The sequence below is a fragment of the Polyodon spathula genome, chromosome 17, assembly GCF_017654505.1.
Source record: "Polyodon spathula isolate WHYD16114869_AA chromosome 17, ASM1765450v1, whole genome shotgun sequence".
In the NCBI taxonomy this organism is placed as follows: Eukaryota; Metazoa; Chordata; class Actinopteri; order Acipenseriformes; family Polyodontidae; genus Polyodon; species Polyodon spathula.
In genome coordinates, this window is record NC_054550.1 from 34,506,263 (window position 1) to 34,529,696 (window position 23,434).

A 23,434-nucleotide genomic window follows, 5' to 3' on the forward strand; every position below is an offset into this window, starting at 1 on the left:
AAACTGCAGTGAGGATGCGAAATCATTAGACATTGTAGCATCTTTACATCTTTGCACCTGAGATTGAAATGTTTTGCAGGAAATATTTACAAGCAGGTAAACTTTGACAGCTTGTGACATTCTGACCCGTGGAAGAATAACTATTGTAAATAACTGACGACCTGGAAAGGCTGTGTCTATAATGTATATTGTATATAAATGCATTACTGTTAATAAAAATACATATATTTAATCTGTTTTGAGGGGCTTTGAGTCATTCTGAATTGAACAGATCTAATGCTGTCGTCACATCATTGCTATATTTGGCCAGATTGATATGTGTGACAAAGTACATATTTCACAAATCCAGGAAGGGTGCAGAATAAAAGTGACACCTGCACAGGTATTTTACAGGGCAAACAGAGGCAACATTAGGGAGACAGCAACGTGTACTGAGGCGGGTACAGGTAGAGGCAGAGGTGCTTTCCGACAAACCAAAGGACACCCTCCATTCCAGAACATTCCCATTTCAACTCACCCTCAATATACACAGCTAGTGATGTGGCAGTATTTTTGAAATGTAGTGTTCTTGCTGGTACTTGCAGTAAACGCTTAGGAAAGCGCGTTGTTATTGCAGGATATGTGTCTCGCAATGAAACAGCTGTTTACAGTGCAGCAAAGGGAATAAATTTCCTGATACCTTTGGCCAGGAACCAATTGGCAACGAAAGTGCAGACTGAAGGGATTTCTGGAGCCAAGCAAGCAGTAACTTCGAGGGAGCGCGTCCTTGGAACAGATATTGCCGAGGGGGTATTTGCTTTGAATTACTCTTTCTTTTATCAGCGGCACTGGTTAAAATTGAGACCAGAAAATAATACGACAAGTGAGGCTGGGTACAGTGCATGCTATCAATCGTGCTGCACGTACCTCGCGTTTTTAGATGGCAATATAATAACCAATCGGAGCGCTAAAAGGCAACAAAAAGGCGGGCTTACCCTGCTGGCTGGCTACGTCTGTCTGGTTTCTACGGCAACTTCAGGTCGTCTGCGTCGTAAACCGACAGAAGAATGTCGCAAGTTGAAGGCATCTGTCATGTGTTTTTCTTGCTTTGGAAGACGCGTTTAGAGGGGTAGCATCGTGTCCTCAGCAAGCATATCGAAGAGACATCGACAGCTTTCACTGGGCAGCGCGAATACAGACAGGTATGCGTGTCGGTGATCTTTTTTGGTCACAGGCCACGATTATTAGCCGTCGAGCCGTTCATCATAAATAGAGAGAGACCTCAAACAATGTTTAAGATGTCTTTTTATTTGCACCTGGTACATAAATGTATATGTTGAAACATATATACACACACACACACACACACACACACATAGCACTACGGTGGACTAGGTTTCATTTATTTTGTTGCTGTTTTAAATCCCAGTGACAGTGTGCATGTGGTGTTTGTTTAGTATTTTTGCAGTAGAAGTTAGTCCAGCCACAGTGCCCTTGGTACGAACATTGTCATGGCATGGTGAAGTCAAGAACGGAACAGGCAGTCGCCTCAAGTGAACTGGTCAAACTGCTTTTTAAATAGCAGGACCGAAACTAACCGCGTTTGCTTATTGTATTGAAGCAATTGAACATTGTCACAGTGGAGCATGACCAATCATAATTTTAAAAGAAACAGGCTTTATGTTCTGTGTAAATGTTCCGGTTATAATAATGTTAAAGCTTGCTTTAGTTTCTCGCAGTGCAGTGATGTCAAGGTCACATGAATCTGCTTGACGTCTCTGTCTGCTGGGAGTTTGATTCCCCTGCATTCAGCGTAGCCATGGACACCGACCAAACGCGTGTGCGGTATAGTGTGGAAGTGCACTTTTAAAAGTAAGAGATGTCATAATGAAAACTTCAGAAAACGTTTATAACGTGAAAAGAATTACACATAAATACTCGTTTTACATTGGAATCTACAGATTAGAATTTTTAATAACATGCAAGCACGTTGTTTTCAACCCCAATTGCATACATTTAGAGAATGATGAATATCGAAGAGAATTAACCATGAATGATGCTTTCTTTTGTCACCCTAGGCGCCACTGCGAGAAATTTATATTCATCTAAAGAAATCCATAGAAATAGCAATGAGCAGTACTTGTAAAGGTGTAGGTCACAAGAGACCCAGTGTAAGATTGCACAGCGAGGTTATGAGCAAGCGGAGGCATCTGCAACCCAGTAATGCGAAGAGGGATTGTGACAAGGATTCTGGATTTTCAGGTCTGTATTCAGCAGTTAAATCTTTTTAATAAAGGCAATTGTGATGTTACCCCCTGTCGCAATTGGAGAGTCCCTCATCCAGATGTGATTAACTTGGTACCAACAAGAGTAACCTTGCCACCTTCACGAAGGGGGCAGGATATAGGTCTTGGAACACTAACTGAGTTCTCTCTGCTGCTTGGGATTTAAGGGTTACATCTTCAGAACCAGTTTCCTGAATCTGAAAATGTACATACTTATTATCAGGTATTCTGTTGGCCTGTACTAGCATGCTGTGATCGTAGGTCAGTATATGACATATAAGTATATGACAGTTGCATTTTAAGTGAGTTGGCATACTGTAAAATGTAAAAATATGTTTTGGGGGTTTTTTCTGTGAATACCTGCACCATTTATTGTTTATGTATTTATTTTTATTTTTTTATCACAGATTCCAGTTCAGGGTATGTAAGTGCTGTAGAGAACACAGATTGTGAGGATGGGCATAAAGCCTTGTCCCAGAGCATGGGATCCATGCCACAGCCAGCACAAGTGGCTGTGCTAGGAGGTGCTTTCCCTGGACTCTCCCCTGTGATTGTCATGAACAATGTTCTGCTTAAACAGGTAAATAACACCGGGGGCAGCTCGCTGTTTATAGAACCCTTTCTAAATGGCACAATTCTTATTATATAAGACTTGTTTGAAACTAAGATTTTGCAGTCGATCCTCAAATCGATCATTGTGTGGTATTAGTTTTAAATAGACATGCTATGTTTTCATGTTAAATGTCATTCATCTTGAGTGTTTGTTTTTATCATACAGCCAAATAATGCTGTTCCCCACAATAAAACTTAGGCTTTCCAGCCTCAGGTTGTGTTTCTGCAGCCTGTTGTCTCAAATGCCATCACCCGACAAGAACTGCTCAAGGAGAAGAAACAAAGATCAGGAAACTACCTGCCTATCTTGAAATCTTATCCCAAAATAGCCCCGCACCCGGGAGAGAGCTGTACGGAGAAGAGCAATTCCAGGTCTGCTTGTGAGGACCAGGCAGCAGCAACGAAACACAGGCATAGCAGGGAAAAAACACGGAGGGGCTGGGAAAACACAGCAAGCACAGCAGCATGTAGCCAGTCCTCCACTTTGAGCACAGGCTCAAGCAGTCGGCAAAGTCAAGCAGATTCCCCCAGCAGCTCGTTAGAAAGTGGATCAGAGCCGGTTCTGAACTCTCAAGAACTGTCCACTGCATGCCCTCTAGCCCCACCATGCCCCTCACCTGCACTAAAACCAAATTGTCCATCCTCTGCTTTGCCTGCTAGTGATCATCTGGATTCAGAGAGCCAACGGGACGGTTCAGTCGGCAATCAGTGTGACAAGAAAAGCAAGAGGAAGCGCTTCTGCAACACCTACAACATCCTCTGTAAGTCAGGGCTGCTGGGTGTTGCGCTGAGGACAAAGGAGTTGATTAGACAGAATCGAAAAATGCAGAGCGAGTTAGATCGACTCAAAGAACAAACCAACCTTTTTGTTGAAGCAATCAAAAGCGGTCATCCCCAGGTCTGGTCCAAGCTCCAACTGAGCATGTTCGCGAGTGGCACCCCTGCATGCGTTACCAAAGAAAGCAACGCTGGCAAAACCAATCAAAGTGATTTAGCTCTGGACTGAGCGAGAGGGAGCACTCCCTCTGCACTACATCCTGCAGATTGCTTATTGACACTGCGTGTCCTGTTAACCTTCCATCTGCTTTACATTTTATTCTGTGGGGAAATGCACCTTAAACCATGATCTCCGCATGTGTTATTGCAATTGGAAAGTTCTTGCAGCAATTTTTTAGTGAAAGTACATCTTTTTGTAGCAGTTATTATCTTTTGAGGGAGCTGTCAGAAGAGAATTATTAGTTTCTGTGTTTTGTTTTGTTTTAATGTGCATTGTGGTACACTGTTTCTTGGTGGGAGGTGGGTTAGCACGATAGATCCTTTAATTTCAATACTTGTCAGTATGTCTAAGTCTATTAAAAAGGGCCACCACTATTCTTCAATTTGTTCAACGTGCATTTCCTTTTCTTGCAGATCACAGTATATTTGAATGGTCATATTTCTTCTGATGCAGGATGTTTGTTTAATTTATTTGGTTTATACACGTGCACAAGTATAAACACCTTTGCTTTGTCTTGGTTTTCACAAGTGCATCATACAATATACTGCACCTCTTAATATGTCAAAACGGAAATGCATTTACCGGTAATATATAATAATTTTATTGATTTTAAATAACTTTGTAAAATTTTAAACAGGTCAGTGATTTAAAAAGAATGAAACTGCAAGTTTATTTTATTTTTTAATAAATTTGAACTAAGGTTCTGAAAGGACCTACTGCTTTGGTGGCAAAACTGAATGGCAACTATTGAAGCAAAATACTTTCATATATCTGTCTGGAATGTATAGTCCATCACAGTATATGAATGGAAAGTCTCACTTTAATTTGCTTGAATCTTGTGTGTTTGCGAGAATGAATGAAGTCAGTTGTAGTCAGATCTGAGCACTTTTTCCAGTTTGTTTTGCTGTATCACATGTGCCACCTGGTGCCTGTGGTGACTTGCTGAAGTTTAAGACCTGTTTCATACTTCTGTCATAGATGAATAGGCTATACGTCAGGAGCAGGCAGCTGTAAAAGCTGTGCGGCTTCACTCCGACCATGCAGCAAGTGTTGACGTTATTCAGCGTTATCCGACCCTATGCTGATTTCGGGTCGCAGACAGAAGTATGAACCAACCATAAGCAGGAAAAGCTCCCAACTCCATTGCACAACCCTGTGAACTGCCAGACTTCTCCTCACTTTGGGAATAAGTTTGCATCACCAGTTTAAAAACCTCACATTTTTCTGTACTATTGCTATTTGGCAATTTATCAATTCCTGTCTTTCATCTTTCACAAAATACCTTGTGGAGCTCAGAATCCAGTATATCATCATACACTCTCCTGTGTCTTAAGGAAATTCTTAAATTACAGTGACTACCTCACAAACCTTTTTTTTTTCTTTCTTTTTTAATTTAATTGTTATGAAGAATAATGCTAAGAGCCCAACTCTTTTTCTTGGACTTTAGCAATATTGTTCATGTGAGCCATTGTATCCTATTTTTGTTGCATAATTTAATACTCTGAAAGGTTTTTTTTTGTTCACTCCTGTGTGTATGAAAATCAACAGCATACATTTGTACGTAATTTGAAGTAGTAAGGTGAATGATAGGTATATGTATCATGTTATGACAGGCACTGAGTGATGTACAGTCAGGTGAATGATCTGTCTATGGCTCATGTTATGATGGGCACTGAGTGATGTACAGTCAGGTAAATGATCTGTCTATGGCTCATGTTATGATGGGCACTGAGTGATGTACAGTCAGGTGAATGATAGGTATATGTATCATGTTATGATGGGCACTGAGTGATGTACAGTGAGGTGAATGATCTGTCTATGTCTCATGTTATGATGGGCACTGAGTGATGTACAGTCGGGTGAATGATCTGTCTATGGCTCATGTTATGATGGGCACTGAGTGATGTACAGTCAGGTAAATGATCTGTCTATGGCTCATGTTATGATGGGCACTGAGTGATGTACAGTCAGGTGAATGATAGGTATATGTATCATGTTATGATGGGCACTGAGTGATGTACAGTGAGGTGAATGATCTGTCTATGTCTCATGTTATGATGGGCACTGAGTGATGTACAGTCGGGTGAATGATCTGTCTATGGCTCATGTTATGATGGGCACTGAGTGATGTACAGTGAGGTGAATGATCTGTTTTTGTTCACTCCTGTGTGTATGAAAATCAACAGCATAGGTATATGTATCATGTTATGACAGGCACTGAGTGATGTACAGTCAGGTGAATGATAGGTATAGTCGGGTGAATGATCTGTCTATGGCTCATGTTATGATGGGCACTGAGTGATGTACAGTGAGGTGAATGATCTGTCTATGTCTCATGTTATGACAGGCACTGAGTGATGTACAGTCAGGTGAATGATAGGTATATGTATCATGTTATGACAGGCACTGAGTGATGTACAGTCAGGTGAATGATCTGTCTATGGCTCATGTTATGATGGGCACTGAGTGATGTACAGTCGGGTGAATGATCTGTCTATGGCTCATGTTATGATGGGCACTGAGTGATGTACAGTGAGGTGAATGATCTGTTTTTGTTCACTCCTGTGTGTATGAAAATCAACAGCATAGGTATATGTATCATGTTATGACAGGCACTGAGTGATGTACAGTCAGGTGAATGATCTGTCTATGGCTAATGTTATGATGGGCACTGAGTGATGTACAGTGAGGTGAATGATCTGTCTATGTCTCATGTTATGACGGGCACTGAGTGATGTACAGTCAGGTGAATGATCTGTCTATGTCTCATGTTATGACGGGCACTGAGTGATGTACAGTCAGGTGAATGATCTGTCTATGTCTCATGTTATGATGGGCACTGAGTGATGTACAGTGAGGTGAATGATCTGTCTATGTCTCATGTTATGACGGGCACTGAGTGATGTACAGTGAGGTGAATGATCTGTCTATGTCTCATGTTATGACAGGCACTGAGTGATGTCGCTTTTCTAAAGCTCTTGTATGCACTCTGGATCAGGCTTAGCTAGGGTGACACACACAGTAAAAGATGAGCTCAGCTTGGTCCCAGGGAATGTTTGCATCCCATATTCAGCACCTTCATCCTGAGAGGAACAAAACGTATTTGTAGCTCGCATGATGCCATGAACGTGGTTATTGAGTGACACTGCTGTCTTTTTTCTCTGCCTGATTTAAATGGGTACATTAACAGACTGCACTAATGCCAATATAGTAAAGAATAGTGTGTACCAGTTTTTGTCTTTTGGGCTTTGGCACCAACAGTAATTTGGTAGCACTGTGTTTGACATCCAAAAGCAATATTGATTTTAGATTTTAATTTAATATTGAAGCTTATTTTTTTTAAATATTTGTAGACTGTCTTTTGAGGCATTTACCTTCAACCCTCATTGGGAGTTTAAAATCTGTGCAACTCTGAGGCATACAATTGGAGTATGCTACAAAATGTACAGTACTACACTAACTTTTTTTTACTGGATTGTGTTTGCATTGAACATCTTTAATAAATGAATGTGTTTTTCTAAAAGAAGTTGCTTTGTTATTTTATTATTTCTCTTTTGGTATTTTGGTGCTTACTCACAGATTTACACAAATGCCCATTCATGTGACTGTTGTACTGAAGTGTGTCCTGTATGTATGTTATGAAACCAAAACCAGTGCTCCTTCTCTTAACTTACAAAGAATTCTCCAATAAACATCATGAAAGTACAGTATTTTATTAAAATAGCTGTAATAAAGATCACAATGGTTTGAAGACAAAGTTCAATACGGACAAGTATCACAATTTTTTTTTTTTAAATATACATTTGTTTCTGTATAATCTTGATATGCTTTACTGTGCCTGACATATAAAAAACATACCTGATTTGACGAATGAAAAATTACAATAGGGATTCACTGTATATACAAAAATACATTGTTTCAAAGCTTAACTAATTTCTAAAAGCAAAATGTTATACCTTGCAGTCTTGATATTGCATTTCATAGTTGTGTACTCTTCTGATCACTTCATTATTTGATCAAAACAGGTATTCGTTTGAGTTTTAAGATTGATACCATGTAGCTTAAATCTAGGAGTCAAAATTGAAAATGCAATCAGGTTTGATAATGTAACAGCACAACGCTGTTCCAAATCACACTGCAGATTGATTGTTTTATTATTTTATATTCTTTACATTATTTAATGTTATATATTTATACACATATATATAATTATTTTTGTTTTTTACTTTTTCTTGGAGGAAAATAATTAACTGCATTATTCAGAAGCTGATTACTAAAAAACAATAATTTTTTGACCACAATAAGCTATATAACAAAACAGATTCTACTGAGATTACATAATGCTATGAATTAAAAACATCCATATACTGTATGAAAATGTTTTGAATACTGTTAAAATGTACTTAAAACGTGGTTCAGCCCCAACACTATACAAGTCAATCGATAAAACAGCAATGAAACTGCTGGAATGATAGCTCCAAGTCATGGTTCTGGAATGACACGCTTCTTGCTGTATCGTGTTTAAAAAAAAAAAAAAAAAAAAAAAAAAAAAAAACCTTTTGCTGAAACTGATGTTGCACTGTCAGATAATCATATAATCCCAAATAACGTATTCCTAACACCTTGTCTAATCAGACTGTATAAATGCATAATGTGAAGGAAGAAAACTGAAAGAAGGATGCAAGTATCAGCGCATCCAATCAGATCATTTTCTGATTTTAGCAGCAGGAGCCGTTACAGATTCCCTTTGAATATACAACGGCCTTAAATGGAGAATGCTTTGGGTTTTATTTTGCCAACAAAAGCCTATTTGTCACACCACAACACTAATTCACCTAATTGCATGTTTTGAGGACACCATTTATGCTGTGAAAGCAAAGTAAAACAAGCCAAACATTTTTTTTCAACTAATAGACAGCATAACAAAAAAAATATATTATAGTGGCACTGCCAGTTGGTTTTTCCAAGCTGGTGCTACCTTGCCCATAAAAGCAATTGAAAGTTGCACTGCAGAGATGTGCAAATTCACCTTTAACTTTAAACCACACATATAGATATACAGGCTTTAGTTTCAAAGGCTTCATCTAGAAAGTGATAGAATAATTCCATTCCCATTTGCACTCAAAGGATAAACTAGAGATTTACAATCAGTACTGCAGAAGACTCATTTAAAAATAAAACGCAAAGATCAAGCTGCTGCTTTATAAGGCATTCTATTGAGTCTTTCTAGGATGTGTGCTACACATCTACATTATAAAGAATACCAAAAAACATAGTTTGCCTGCTTTCAAATGGAAATGCTTTTCTTTCCCTCCTCTTGCTCTTCGTAGCCCTTCTGCCTTCAACTGAATATCCCAGGAAAAGACAAAATCCCTGAACTCTTTTAGAGGAAATAGTTTAAAAACACCACTGTCTGGGTCACAACCTTGCTATACTCAACAGCTATGGCCAAAAGTTTAGCATCACCTAGGATTTTAAGATTAAGACACTGTTTAAAAACAAAAACAATATAATTTATTTAACATCATGTAATCAAACAAAATACAAATTACATTGCAAAAGTCTACCGGAAGCCATAATAGTAGCACAGTATTTCAAGCTACATTTCGAAATGTCAATTTTTTCAATTTGTGTCAGTTTTTCGTTAGGTATATGGAAAACTACAAAGTGGCACGTAATTCAATATGTTAAAACGTAACATTATTCAGCAGGTTTCATTTGACTTTATGAAGCGAAATTAGTTAACTGCGAAACTTTTGGCCAGAGCTGTACGTGATTCTGATTTATGTTGGAGCCGCAATTGATGTAAATAAATAAAATGCTTGCATACATGGCAGTGGCGTGTTCAGCTGTCTTTTTGATCAGCAGCGTGGTCCTGCACCCGCCCCACAGTCTGCACGGGGAGGAAGAGCCCCAGAACCCACTGCCTCCCGAACACATCGCTCAGATTTCTTCTCCAGGGGCTGCGTGTCTGAACCACCTGCCCCTTCCTCAGCTGGCACCAGGTCTGCCCCCGGGCCACGAGCAGGATCTGCTGACAGCAAAACCCTGCGCAGGTCAGACCGATCCCCAGCCAGACGTACAGCATGAGGACAATGAAGAACTGCAGCCCTGGGATTGCACCTGCAAGGCAAAAACAAATCGCATTAATACACTGATCATTTCAGACTTCATTTGAGTGATCGGCATAAGCAGCAGCGACACCCACCCAGGAAGAAGTAGCCAATAGAGAGAGGCAGAAGGGTGAGGAAAGTGAGAGGGTTCTCAAAGGAGATGGAGTGCTCCACAGTGAGATAGGCCACCCCCAGCACCAGAGAGTAAAGGCAAGTGGTGGAGGTGTAGACGCAGAACATAATGAAGTAGCGCATGTTCCTCTTCCCAATGCAGTTGCCAGTGAAGAAGCAGTGGTGGTCCCGCCTCAGGATCACTTTCTTGCAGAGCTTACAGAAGTGGTGGCCGTTGAGCAGGTAGTGGGCGTCCACGTGATCGGAGCAGCGAGGAGAGCAGACCAGGGGCACGGCGCCCTGCACGCTGGCGGCAGGGAAGCGGATCGTCATGACGTAGTTGCCCAGAGCATTGAGGATGAGGAAGAGGAAGAAGGCGCCGTGGAGCAAGGTGGAGGAGTTGATCCGGGCGTCAGGGTTCGCGAAGATGGCCGGAATGAAGAAGTAAAACTGCAGGGCAAAGGTCACCGTGGTGGCTGTGAAGAAGTAGGCAGGAGCGATGGAGTTGAGGAGCCGGAGTTTGAGCATCTTGAAATACATTCCTGCTAGAAATATACAACCAATCAGCGGCAGCATCTTTGATTACATGACGTCCAATCAAATAGCTCAATTATGTTCATATTGTTACAAAAAATAAAAATCAATGTGATGCAACACTTTTGGTCATAGCTGTAGATCTGTAAGAGTTGAAATCATGGTAATTATGGAATATAATATAAACTAAGCTAGTTTGAAATACCTAGGCTTCTTGTTTTTTGGGGTTTTTTTGTTTGTTTTTTTAATTTCATGAGCAAATTAAGAAATATTTATTTTAAATAACGATAAAAATGAGTGTAATCGCATGTTCAACGCATGTTTTCAATATTATGTTTGTTAATTTGTATAGCTCATATCTGCAATGGCGCTTGGACGGCTTTTAAAAGGTCATGTTAAATTCATAATTCAACACTAAAAAACGTCGTAGTCGTTCAAAAATGTTTCGTTTAACCGTATTACTTAGTTATTATTTGTAAATTAAAAAAAACGTCTAATTATAACACAATTAAAGATTGGAAGACTAAATAAAATGTGTGAGACTTTCCAATAATCAAATTTATTTATTCAATATACCCCTGGTCGTGGACAGGACGATGTGTTAATAATAAAGGGCTATTTTAATACTTGCTATAATGCTGGCTTTGTGTTGTGTAACAGTAGGATTATTAATTTACACCTAGCACACGGTCACTGATCACAAACACCGCCTCGTTCGTTCGGTACTCAGAATTGCATAACAGTACCATTTTCTACGCGTTCTGGTCTCAACCTTACAATAACAGAACGCACAAGGACAGTACCTTTAACCCAAAGGTTCTATATGGAACGGTACCTGCCGTCGGCTTCCCAGAGCTGCTCCTTCAGCACCCAGACCGCATCCTCTCCTCCACACTGGCAACAGATAATAAAAAAGGAGCTTACGTCATGAGATACCAAGACTATACCGGTGCTTGCCGAATGCTACAGCTGCGCTGTAATAGCTGGGTGTTCTACCGCCACCTATCGGCGTGTGGATGCGGATCAATTCTTTGTTACTTCTGTGCTATTGCCCAGTTGGAAAGAAACAGCGAACATCGAGTAGCAGCAAAGTGTTCAAAGGCTGCGCGAATAGCCCAACAAATCGCTAACCCAAACCCAAAACATAGCCCTATTGCTAATCCAAACCCTAACCCTAACCCTATCGCTAACCCCAGGGGTGTAAATAAGACACAATGCTTTGATTTGCACAGGTGTGTTGTGAATAGCATTTACAGAAATTCTTGCGATCGCAGAGAGAAAAAATAAATAAAATCGAGCTATTTCGGCATCTTTTAGCAACTGCTTTTTGCTGTAACGATTTCCCACCAGCAGGTGTCTCTAATGTTTTTTTTTTTTTTTTTTTTTTTTTTGTTTTGTTTTGTTTTGTTTTAAGACCACGCAGTCTTGAAATTTGTTAAGCTTTGTTAAACCTAGATAATGTTATACTTAAATTAACATCGTGAACTGTTGGCTAATTACAAATGATTTAGCAAATGTTACAGCTAACTTGAAATATGCAACTGTTCAAGAGCTGAAAACAAGTAAAAATGTCTAATTAAGCAAATTATCAGTTCAATTAAGGGTCTAGTTAAGTAATTGAGAGCTTGGTTGGAATGAAAACCAGCAGCCACAGGGGGTCCCCAGGACCGAGTTTGAGAAGCCCTGAGCTAATGAGTCCGTCCAATGTATTATTATTATTATTATTATTATTATTATTATTATTATTATTATTATTATTATTAGATACGTTGTTAGTAGATTCATTGCATTACGATTGTCTGGTTTATCGCTATAGCGAGTTGGTTTTCTTTTGGCTGCAGCTGCATTTTAAACAGTCACAGAAACATATGACACAGCGTATTACTTCAGTTCAGTTAATAGAATAGATGCCCTCTTCCTGTCTCTACAGAGCATGCTGGACTGCGGGTCGAGACTTGCGTTCACGATGAAGGTGTTAAGTTTACAGACGGTCCCTGAGCAGGTGGGCGTTTCTGTTTGTTGCTCTTCCAGAAAAGACAGTGGGATCTGAATCAGAGAGCAGCAATCACTGCTGGGGAGAACTGCAGCAGGTGAGCTATTTCAATCTGATAGTGCTGTCAGCTTCGATACCTGTACCCGGGTCGCTGTGAAATAGGCTTATAGAATACATACCCGACTCGAAGGCGCGGGTAGCGTTGTGTTGAAGTTATAGATACAGCGGGTGGGTTTGAAGTGCCGCAGCTGTTGTATCGATACTGCTGCAGAGAGAATCTCTGGAACAAGAACAGGTGCACGACTGAAGAGAAGCGAGTGTACTGTAGAAATTTAAAAAAAAATTACCGAGTACTTAGATTAAAAATGTGCAGACTGTGGAAACTGTACAGTAGATTATACCCTAACTGCTCTTATTAATAGAAGTGGCCCCGCCCATTATAAGGGGTCCAATTGAATGAAACGTGTTATTATTATTATTATTTTGTAACCGTGTTCAATTGTTACTGTGGTGTATGCTAGGTTTGTTTGTTTGTTTGTTTGTTTGTTTTTTGGTTATACACGTTTAACGGATCACCACATCAACAATTGCTCTGACTGCAGCGCTGAGCCCATCTGCCTACGCGGCATCCCCACTTTGCTGTAAGACGCGCACTGTTCATAATTTAGTTACCAGTTCCTGGCAGACATGACACGACAGAGCCTGTTGGTCAGCGTGTTTGTAAACAGCAGGTTTAGTAAACGAAGATATCGAAACGTATTGTGCTGCTTAACGGAAGCTACAACTACGCTTTTATTCGTTCCAAAATTAGTACATTACATAAGCTAGAGAGGCAAAACACCACGAGGTTTCTCTGCAAGAGTAGCTGACTCGGACAGTCCCAACGCAGTTGTGAATAAAGAGCAGGGATATTAGTGAGGGAGACGACTGGAAACACACTGGCAAGATATGATGGGCAACGTCGCAGGGGGCGCAAAACGCGCTGGCATTGCTGCACTCTGCGTTATAATAAGTACCTACTCCAGAAATGTAATAATAGTAACCCTATGTGTAGTTTCCTGTGTAATTATCTGACAATGATTACAATGTGACCCTAGGCAGTAAAACGACAAACTCAGTTCAAACCCCAAAAGACCCTATATTTTCACCAGCTCGGTCCAAATTTTGTAACATTCCAACTTCCAACAATGTGTGTGTGTGTGTGTGTGTGTGTGTGTGTGTGTGTACACAGGGATTCCAGTCTACTCAGTAGGGGCTTTGCCTGCAGTGTGCTGAAGTTTGAAATATTGGTATCTTTCTGATATCTGCAGTAGAGAATGTTTTCTGCACAGCAGGTTGATTCTGCCTTGGAGCTGAAGGGAGTGGGACCCTGCGATTTCTTGACAAACATGTTTTGTGGTTTCAGCATTCCAGTACAGTATGCTTCGGAGTATGTTAAATTATTTGGAAAGTAATCTGGAAAGGGAAAGGCACGTACTTTCATTATATTCCGCATTGTATCGCAGGGTGATGTTTACACCCAGTGTTGATTAGCAATGCAATATGGGCTTCAACAGTTTTCCCATGGCTTATGGTGTGCCAGCATTGCAATTCATCACTCTACACAAGCTATATAAGCAACAGCATGTGTGAGTGTACCAGCCCTGTATATTACAGTATGCAAATCTACTGCCAAGCAGTGTCTTAAAATAACAGGATCCTTGGCTTGTGATCATGAACAGCTCTAGTGATTATGATCTTGCAGCAAGCGTCCTGTGGAATTGCTTAGCATTGCTGGAGGCAGGATCAAGGCTGAAAGTAAGATCCTGTTTGCCTCCAGGTGTGGCGCTGCTTAGTTTTGCCAAAGGGATTTAGTGATTGTCCGGAATGTCTTTGAAAAATGTCGTCCATAATTAAGAATTAGTCATACCGATAAACTGTACAGTATATTATTTTACTAATACTTGACAAGCATGTAAAAACTGGTATTTTCATATATGGTTTATCTGCAAGAGCTTTCAGCTTTGAAATTGTTTGAAAAGTCACTAAAGCTTATATAATTTCGAATGTGTTTGCACATATCAAATTCTGTGAAATATTCAGCAAGACGTTTCTTAAGAAGCAAGCAAGGGAACAAGAATTCAAAGGACATTTTACAAGCAGAACCTACACGTGCATATTCTAGAACCATTTCTAGAGCTGTTTTGTTGCTTGTCGTGGAACTGTACTTGTTACTCCATAGGTGACTCCTAGGTTCTTTATATTTTACTGTATGAGCTAACCTGGCTGCCTCAGGGCCCCTGAGAGCGGCTGCAGAGAACAGTTTCAGCACCACTGACCTGACATTCTGGAACAGCGTCCATATGCACAGCAGCGATGTTCCATGTCGGACTGCCTGCCTGCTGAAGAAGGATTCATTAGATCCCGGTAAAGGCTCATCCTGTCACGCATGTACATTTTTCAACCCAAATTCAATCTGTCCATCTGCACACAACTTCAAGGCCAATTCACACAGGTTACTTTGCAGCGGGCTCTATTTCAGGAGCATTCATTTTTAATTACTGTGCAGCTCTGCGATAGCTTGTAGAGTGGTATCGTGTTGCCTTGAGCTGAAATCAATCTCAGTTTTAAATGACAGCATTTTCAAATATTCATCATTAAGAGCTGTTACAGTTAATCGCAGTTTCATCAGGGTTGAATTTGAGCTAAGAGGCATAAAATACACAACAAAAGAAATGTTTCCAGTGAAGCTGAAATACAATGCACACTTCATATCCTCATGAGCATATGAGTGCGTAAATACCCTTCACATCTGCAGTCACCAGTTTAATAGCCAATAAACATGTAATAAATGGTGATCACCTCTCTGTCGGGTATTATTGCTCAAATGCAAATGTTTTTCGTTGACTGTTTTTGAAGATTTGTTTATGATGTGCCGATCCCTGTTTTGTGTTTCATAACCAGGGATCATACCCTCCGCTGGCAAAAAAAAACTAAGAAAAAAATATGAACAAAATATTTCAGCCAGGATTTCTGCATCTTCGCATTGCAGATGGGCTGTCTTAGATAATGAAATGATAATCAAATGAAATAAAAAGGTATTTCTTCCTGTAATACGAAAAATGGCTCATCCTGATGCCTTTATAATGATACCACTCAATCCACTCCTTTCAGTGCATCACTTACTGTATATGAAGAAACAGGCTGGAATTGGAGCCAGAGATCCCACAATGACAAAGCATGTGTGAGCGCACATGATTGACAGTCTTAAATTATCTGAGAATATGCCACTGCACTGCCGGAAACCTCCTGCTACATTCAATACAGGAATCCACTTCTGACTTCTGCAACACTACAGGCATTGCCCAGTACTGTGTTCGGTCTCACACAAAATTATGAGGGAGGAGGCATTATACAGTAGATGGTAGAGCAGCAGAATGAAAGGGGCCAGGGGAATTGTGAAGCATTTCAATTGGAATGACAGTGTAACTGAAGGTAACCTTCATTTAGCTGACAGGCCATGCAAACTGCAGAGGGTGTGTTGCTGGTCGTTGTATTGAGACTATAATTGGTTTGGACAGGGTAAGAGGCGTTTAGGTGATGTATTGAGCAAATCCGCTAGTGCCTAGGAAACGGTTACTGTTGTTCTCCACCTCCAATGTGCACTAATGACTCCTAATGTGTCTAAACCTGTAAGGGAACCTATTAGATGGTTGTAGAAAATTACTGATTTGAAACATTTTCATAAACAAGTGAGACTAGGTTAAAAGAAAAGACCAGCCTTTAAAACAACGTTTAAATGTTTTATGTGGAGGATTCCAGAGGGAGCGTCGCATTGGCCTTGGCGCTGCTGCGGATTAGGGATTCAAAACCGAAAGGGACTGTTTCTCCTCCTTAAACCAATAAATAGAATGCTTTCAGCGTTGGCATGCATTTTAATTAAATAAAGCAGCTGTCAAATGCACTTTGATATAGGCTTGATTTGTGATCACTGGCACCAAAACAATCCCAAAAGCATTTCCCTTCCAGTACTACCATGCAAACTAAATGAAGGGAAAAGCTGCTGAGAACAAGGAAACAAACTCACTGTAACCTGGATGTCCCGACCTCAGTGGTTAAAGTGCCCTTAAAATAGTTTCTCGGCTTATTGAAAAAATATTGATGTTTGCAACTGTATCCCTGTGTGATTTAACCCCCTAGGATGTCTGGCAAAAACAAATAGAAATTGTATGCTAGATCTGTATGTCAGTAGGCTTCTTTCTCAAATTGCCCAGGACTGATTCTTTGGTTTTATTTTTGCCAAGGTCCTGCCAGCCAGCCAGCTTTGGGTATTTGGGGTAATGAGTCTGTCTCCTCGTCACAGAGGCATTGCATTTGCCCCACAAATAGGGGAACAAATGGTCAAAGTTTGAAAGGTTTCCAATATTGCCAGTTCATTTTCCTTGTCTATGTTAAAGGGCCCAAAAACAGTGCAAACTGATGTGTAATGATGTCACGATTCAATTCCACCCAGCAGGCCTACACTGGGCTGGCTGGCCATGTTCAACCAACTTGAACTTGCAATCTAACTGAAAAGCTGGTCTAGCTGTTAATTCAACTTGATGTAAGTGATTGCAATTGAAAGTTTCTGGAAGCTAGCTGTTGAAATGTCAGTTTGGCTTATTTCAAAGAAAGATTGATTTTGATCTGGTTTCCAGCAATTTATCATCCTGTCAGAGGGTTTTGTACTGTACTGCATGAGTTCAGGGGTGAGGCTGAGGTCTGGTAACACAGCACCGCTAGACACTCATCCACAGCAGTTTCCTCCTGCTCTGCTCATCTTAGTGTGAGTTAGCCAAAGTTTAAAAAAAGCACAGATCACAATACAGGCTTGCTATTGTACTTAATTTGAGAACTTCAGAATTGCAGACTACCCTACAGCAAATACTGGGACATATTAATTTCCGTAACCTTCCAATTCTCCCATTTCCAACCTTGTGGGAAACAAATACTATACAGGAAGCATTTGGGACTTATGTAAATGCCTGCATTTCTTTCTGTGACTTCCAGCTGCAGTTTGCAAGCTTTTGATAACTAGAAGATGTCTTTTTTTCCTTTTGCTTGCTAACAATCCTTGAACTGTGACTGTGTTCCATGCTGTTATGAGCAGATGGGTGAGTCTGCACTAGACTGTGTTCCTTCTGCTGTCACTGATAAACTCCATTTCATAATCTTTCACCCAAGCTACATATATTAATTAGCAGTGTGTAATATATCCAGCAGCATATCCAACTTAATTATGTCTACAATAACTATGCTGCCGGTTCAATGTATGATCGGAGACAATATTTGTAGAAACAGACAGGTTGTTTAAATATTGATTTACAGCCCTTTTCAACCTGACCACCATTTATTTACATTTTGAATAAACTGTTTAAAGAAAACTTTGCCGTTTACAGTTTTGGAATTAAGAGTATTCAATACAAACTCTAGATACTGACACAGTTCTGTACCCTGATAAAACCCTGTAATATGAAGTATACTTTTATGAGTGCAGTTTTTTGGTGCATGATGACGAGTAAAGCTGTGAATATCCTACAATAAAATTGTTTAACCAATCAAAACTGCATCCAGACCCTGAAGTAGTTAATTATGTCATTTTACCTGTTAAACCTGGAGACAAAAGTGCCTCCAAGATTGTGATTAGACACCCCTGCTATAAACCTGCTGCAAGAGTTTAATATCATTTAGGATTTAATGAGGTTACCATTGAGACCCTGTGCAAGAGCACTTATTGTAAAGAAAATGCTGTTTTAAATCCAGGTCATTCAAAAGAGATCAAGTTGTCAAGAAGGTTATTCTAATCAAACTACTCGGAAGTGGCTCAGAACATCTGCTAGAGTTGTTTAAGAGGATGGAGTGTACATGGTTGCAGGTTTTTTATAGATTTAACAGGGTTGCAATGTCTTCTTGGCAGCCTGTAATGTCAAGGTTAATGTGGGTTCTTGAATAATCTATTGTTAGGCTTTTCAGTATTTCAAACCTATGAAAGCTAACATGATGGGGACGTTCACAGCCTCTTATCCTGTGCACATCAGCCTGTGCTCAACACCAAGAACAGCATCACTTTTGGGGGGAAAACAAAGATTGTGTTTCTGCAGTTGGGATACCAGATCTCAGCCATTATGAGCAGTAGCTGTAGGAAGCACCCCTTCGGGAATGAGAAGCGTCCTTTTTGAAGGATTCAGGAGCTGAAGAGGTTTATTTTAACCTTTTCACTGCATCCAGTTTACATGTCAAATTGTGTCGCCAGCATGGCAAAGTAAGAATATCCTTGTTGCTAATCCTCAGACTTCAGTGGCTAGCATCATAAAACACCTGTACATGCGTTTTAGGCTGGTGAAGGCACTAGCCAAAAGTGTATCTGCTTAACCTTGTTTCTTAAAGATGTTACTTTATAATGTCTGGCCCAGCTTGTGTTTACAAATCTACCCCAAACCCAGATCCTAACCCTTCCCCTTCCCCTTCCCACTGTCCACCTGCTTATTATTGATTGACTGTGTGTCATACTTGGAATATAGAGGAACGAGACGGACTTGTTAATATTGTGTAATATTCTCTATTTTTCTGCAGTACTTAAAAATTACAGGAAATCCTTACAAAGCAGACAATAAATGAATTGCACTTGTGGTAGCTTTAGATTGTGGTTGTAGGGGAGCCTTCTGTCTGTGACAGTGAAAAGCTTGAAGACCAAGTGATCAAAGACCTCCTGCTACACAGTCTATGCCTGCTATGCTTTGTCAAAGAAGAGGTCCGTGTTTCTCTGCTGGCAAAAGATCACTATAAAGAACAGGAAAGAAAGAATCTTGACAGCCGCACACAGCAGTTACCACTGTCCTGATAAAATGGATCTACACATTCTCTCAAACCCTCTGCTGCAGCCACTCCTTAGCGTTGAAGCTGCTGACATCCGTAAATAATCACAAAGTCCCCTGTGTTTGCTAGTGAATGTGCCAGCAGAAGTTGGCAGCTCTGATGAAAGCTAACCTAATTTCACACAGAGTACAAACAGGCTTTCTAGAATCAACAAACCCTGGCGATGGGCAAATGGACGTCGCCATCTTCCCTGCAGTGATCACATGACCATTGTTTTTTTATGTACAGTGAGAGTTATGGGCAGTGTTGTGTAACCCGCTACCGTTACAGAGTCTATCCCCCGTCGGTGTGATTAGATGAGGTTTATAAGCTCTTATATAAACCTTACATGCTCATGTTGATAACAGCCTAAGCTATAACGGCTTGAAGGTGTCCTGTATAACCTTGTACAGTACACTGCAGGAGCGTGGACCTGTTTGGAGACTCAGAATGGTGTAGTGAATGGAAGCTTGTGTCCCTGAGAATAAAGAAGTGTCCTGTACGAGTGCATTGTGCAGGGCAATATATTTAGCATCACTGCTTTTGCAGGTGCCTGGAATCTTTGGATAAATATCCAAAGCGTTTGTTAGTACTGAAGTACTTTTAAGTTTTCTAGCTTTATTTGCATTAAGATGTTTTGATGTGTCCTTCCTTGAAGGTGTCACATGTAGTTACTGTGTAGTGTCGGTGCATCGTAAGTGGCACTGAAACAATTTTTAAAGTGGGTGGTGCTGAAAGCCATTGAACAGAATTGTAAGCACTGTATGTGATGAAAGCCATGCAAAGCCAGGGGGTGCTGATGCTTCAGTTTGTGCTTCCAGCTGAAAATCCATGTTAATCTCAAACAGTAAACAATGTTTGTGTAACACTGTCTGAGAAAATTTGAACACGGCATTTTGTAATCTAGCAAACCGTGTTGTGTATTGCTGTGCTGATAGCATTTTACAGAAACAAATAAAGCTTCTCATTCTCAACCTGCAAAGCATACCTACACGGCACTCATAACCCCCTTCTTAAAGGCTACATAACACTGTATCTCATAACAAAACACCAAAACTGAAAGTGCATTGTTTTAGCCACCAGTACTTTACTGTAATAGTTCAGGTCTGTTTAATAATATTATTTTGCAGCATTTTATGAATAATACATGTTCTGTCTGCAGTAATACAGAATATGTATATGTAGCCTTTGTGAAGATGCTATGCATTCTGCACACTTTGCTGTCAAGACACAACCCTAACACTAACACTAACCCTAACCCTATCAACAACACAACCCTAACCCTAACCCTAACCCTAACCTTAAATCACAATTTTACTCTAAAACCGTTCACTTAATCCTAACCCTAAATTCTTAATCAGATTGCAGAATTTCCCCCGGTCGCACATCCCAGTAATGTTATTATTCTGTATTCAGCAGTTGTGTTTCAAAGTGTGGACATCGTTCCCGGTTCAAATAAAGCATTACTGGAAACTTCTTGAATAGGACCAGCAATAGATCTTCTCCTCTGATCCCGGGCGCTCACATTTTTACTGGCGTACCAGGGCCATAAACTGACAATGAGAGTCAGCTTTTAAACCATTCAGTTCAGAGGCTAATTCCCATTGACTGGCAAACTATGGGAAGGACAGCTTTTCTTGCTATGAAATCAACATGCTAATGAATGAATTGAATACCTGCTGATAAATACTTCTTAAAGGCGATTGTGAGTATGACCATGAGTATGAGTTTCTACACACGCCTAATAGCTATAGTGCCATTGTCCCAAGCCTGTCACAAAAAACACATTTATAAATAAACAGCTCTCAGTCAATACTATTACCACTCTGTGCATATAGTACCTTACTTAAACAATAGCCAGCTCAGCCATAATTACTGAAGAATCATATAACAGAAAAAAAACAAGAACCCCCTGCTCAAAGGCTATGAGTTTACAGATATGAAAGGGGTAGCATTGCAGAAGGACTCTGCTAATTGTACTGTTACTCTACTCAAAGGAGGGCATCGGGACCAAATTTTATAAGGTTATTTAGATTAAACTCATTAAAACAGGAGAGCAGTTTATTACTGATGTGTGATGTAGTTTCTGCAGGTCCTGATACACTGTGTGCCACCACAGAAGATTAATAAGCTTTACTGAATGTGTTGATTAACATTCTTCAATAATACAGCATTGCAACGATCTCCGACTTATTCTGGGGAAGGAGACTCTAAAAAGGAAATGTTTTCTGTGTAAACGGTGCACCAGCGTTAATGTGACCAGTAAAGGGTTATAAATCTGTGTGTGTAGAGAGGCTTTTGGGTTTCAGCTCAGGCAAGGTTAATGTGATACTGCTGACTCATGGGATGGGCTGCTGCAGTGCTGTAAGAAGCCCTGGTCGTTGATTCCATTCACAGCACTGGGGACAGTGGATAGCAGGGCTTATCAGGACAGAAAATGGAAATGTAGACCCCCGAACAGGACAAGTAATTACATATTGAGCTCCTTCCCTCCAAGGGGTTCTGAAAGAGGCAAACTCATCACTATCAGTCACGACTTCCAGTTTGTGTTTAACAAGGTGTGTGTTTTAATTTGCCACAAACACTTTTTTAAAAGCATTGCACTTTTCATTAGAGGAAAAACCCATTTGATAAATGAGGCCAGGCACTTAAACACCAGCTCTGGAACAGTAAGTGCTGAAAGCTGGTTATTTTTCTCTGGAAGTCAGCGAGTCAGGGAGGGAGATGTCAAGGAGTGGATTCTGTCATCAGCAGAGCGTGACAGCTTTTCAGTTTCCTCCTTGAAAACTTAAACTGGCTCTTATTAAACTCGCGGTAAAACCAGAAATAGATAATACTACTATGCAAAGGGAGTCTTATTTCCATCCCTGAACAGGTTATGTTTACAACGACTTTTGGGACTCGGAATGGAACATTCTTTTTCTAGAACTGTGACATCATCATGCCATCATTTCTAACTTTTTAACTGACCTGTCTTCCTCCCCAGTCTCCAGGAGAACGTGAATACCAGACACTGAGCTGGTATTTGCTTGGAACTTGGTTTCAGAGACTAGGTTTCACTCAGTGGTAATAATGTATCCACTATATCACATGCAAGGGTTTGCAAACCTTTGCCTCCAAATAGACAACATAAGAGCAGAAATGTAGCAATTGCAAATTCCACAAAAAAAAAAAAAAAGCTGTCTGATTTACCACTGAGCGCTCTGGATCCGTAAACGCAGTGCAGAAACTGCTATTGTGTTCACTGAGAGTGGCCTTGGACATGCCCTCACTGAAGAGCACATTTCTATTGCACTGTGCTGGAGAGAATTCACTGATCCAGCAGACAAATCATCCAGCAAGACACTGAGAGCTGAGGAAACGATAGACTTCCAATGAGTTTGGGGACTCCCAGCCCTGTGCCGGCACGCACGCCCTCCACAAAGCACCACAGCAGCTGAAATCTACATTTGAATTTGCTCTGAGCCCAATGAACACGCTGGACTGAGGGGGTGGAGGGGAACTGGCTTTCAGTGTGTTCCGCTTCATTATTTTTTTAACTGCGCTGATTTCACAGTCAGGCTGTGCCCTCTATAAGTGTCACGTTATGAATAAGTATCATTGCCCGCTCTGCTCTAATTGCAGCCAGGCTTCCGCTGTGCTAGCCTGCTCGACTCTCCCATTGTTATTAACATAGTAGGAACTGTATCACAGGCTGGATTGCCGGAGCATTGAACCTGAATTCGTTATCCCTCCTAATCCTGTACAAGCAATCACCACCATACTGAAAGCACACAAACATTGCCTTACAGAAATGCTCTCCTATTATTACCTGCATGTGTTTATGTAACTCCCGACACAGAGTTTACAAAGTGTATGTTTTCAGGGAGAGAGGCAGGCTGCACATTATACAGTGATCTTTCTGTTCAGTGACTTGCTGTATGACCTTGCAGCAGCT

General features: G+C 40.5%; 3 protein-coding genes across 7 annotated transcripts in view; 2 read left to right on the forward strand and 1 right to left on the reverse strand.

Annotated features, from left to right (window-relative positions):
• The first annotated feature begins 568 nt into the window (after positions 1-568).
• LOC121330001 (CLOCK-interacting pacemaker-like) lies at positions 569-4,247 on the forward strand. 3 transcript variants are annotated; one of them, XM_041276187.1, is made up of 4 exons: positions 569-1,181; positions 2,058-2,241; positions 2,672-2,844; positions 3,085-4,247. In XM_041276187.1, exons 2-4 carry the CDS (start codon positions 2,109-2,111, stop codon positions 3,880-3,882), a joined length of 1,104 nt encoding a protein of 367 aa, XP_041132121.1. In that variant the 5' UTR covers positions 569-1,181; positions 2,058-2,108; the 3' UTR covers positions 3,883-4,247. The 3 variants fall into 3 exon arrangements, with proteins under 3 accessions (XP_041132121.1, XP_041132119.1, XP_041132120.1); XM_041276185.1 differs by having other exon boundaries at positions 573-1,181; positions 3,076-4,247; XM_041276186.1 differs by having other exon boundaries at positions 573-2,241; positions 3,076-4,247.
• Positions 4,248-9,573: 5,326 nt separating this feature from the next.
• Positions 9,574-11,624, reverse strand: LOC121330317 (palmitoyltransferase ZDHHC22-like). 3 transcript variants are annotated; one of them, XM_041276756.1, is made up of 3 exons: positions 11,435-11,624; positions 10,082-10,639; positions 9,574-9,996 (listed from the first exon to the last, which is right to left on the reverse strand). In XM_041276756.1, the coding sequence occupies exons 2-3, from the start codon at positions 10,635-10,637 to the stop codon at positions 9,719-9,721; spliced, it is 834 nt and encodes a 277-aa protein (XP_041132690.1). In that variant the 5' UTR covers positions 10,638-10,639; positions 11,435-11,624; the 3' UTR covers positions 9,574-9,718. The 3 variants fall into 3 exon arrangements, with proteins under 3 accessions (XP_041132690.1, XP_041132689.1, XP_041132688.1); XM_041276755.1 differs by having other exon boundaries at positions 10,082-10,642; positions 11,467-11,623; XM_041276754.1 differs by having other exon boundaries at positions 11,467-11,620.
• A 972-nt stretch (positions 11,625-12,596) lies between these two features.
• The window catches only part of LOC121330181 (calcium permeable stress-gated cation channel 1-like), a 31,917-nt gene continuing 21,079 nt past the window's right edge, over positions 12,597-23,434 (forward strand). The window contains exon 1 of the mRNA XM_041276510.1: positions 12,597-12,721. The gene's annotated coding sequence lies outside the window, so the exon portion shown is untranslated. The remainder of the gene's footprint in view (positions 12,722-23,434) is intronic.

Excerpts from the sequence above, each read along its gene's own strand:
- LOC121330001 (XM_041276186.1), top strand. The coding sequence starts at position 2,109 with ATGAGCAGTACTTGTAAAGGTGTAGGTCACAAGAGACCCAGTGTAAGA. Across the intron at positions 2,242-2,671 it reads CAAGGATTCTGGATTTTCAG|ATTCCAGTTCAGGGTATGTA; the intron begins GTCTGTATTCAG and ends TTTTTATCACAG. Across the intron at positions 2,845-3,075 it reads ACAATGTTCTGCTTAAACAG|GCTTTCCAGCCTCAGGTTGT; the intron begins GTAAATAACACC and ends AATAAAACTTAG.
- LOC121330317 (XM_041276756.1), bottom strand. The coding sequence starts at position 10,637 with ATGTATTTCAAGATGCTCAAACTCCGGCTCCTCAACTCCATCGCTCCT. Across the intron at positions 9,997-10,081 it reads TATTGGCTACTTCTTCCTGG|GTGCAATCCCAGGGCTGCAG; the intron begins GTGGGTGTCGCT and ends TTTGCCTTGCAG.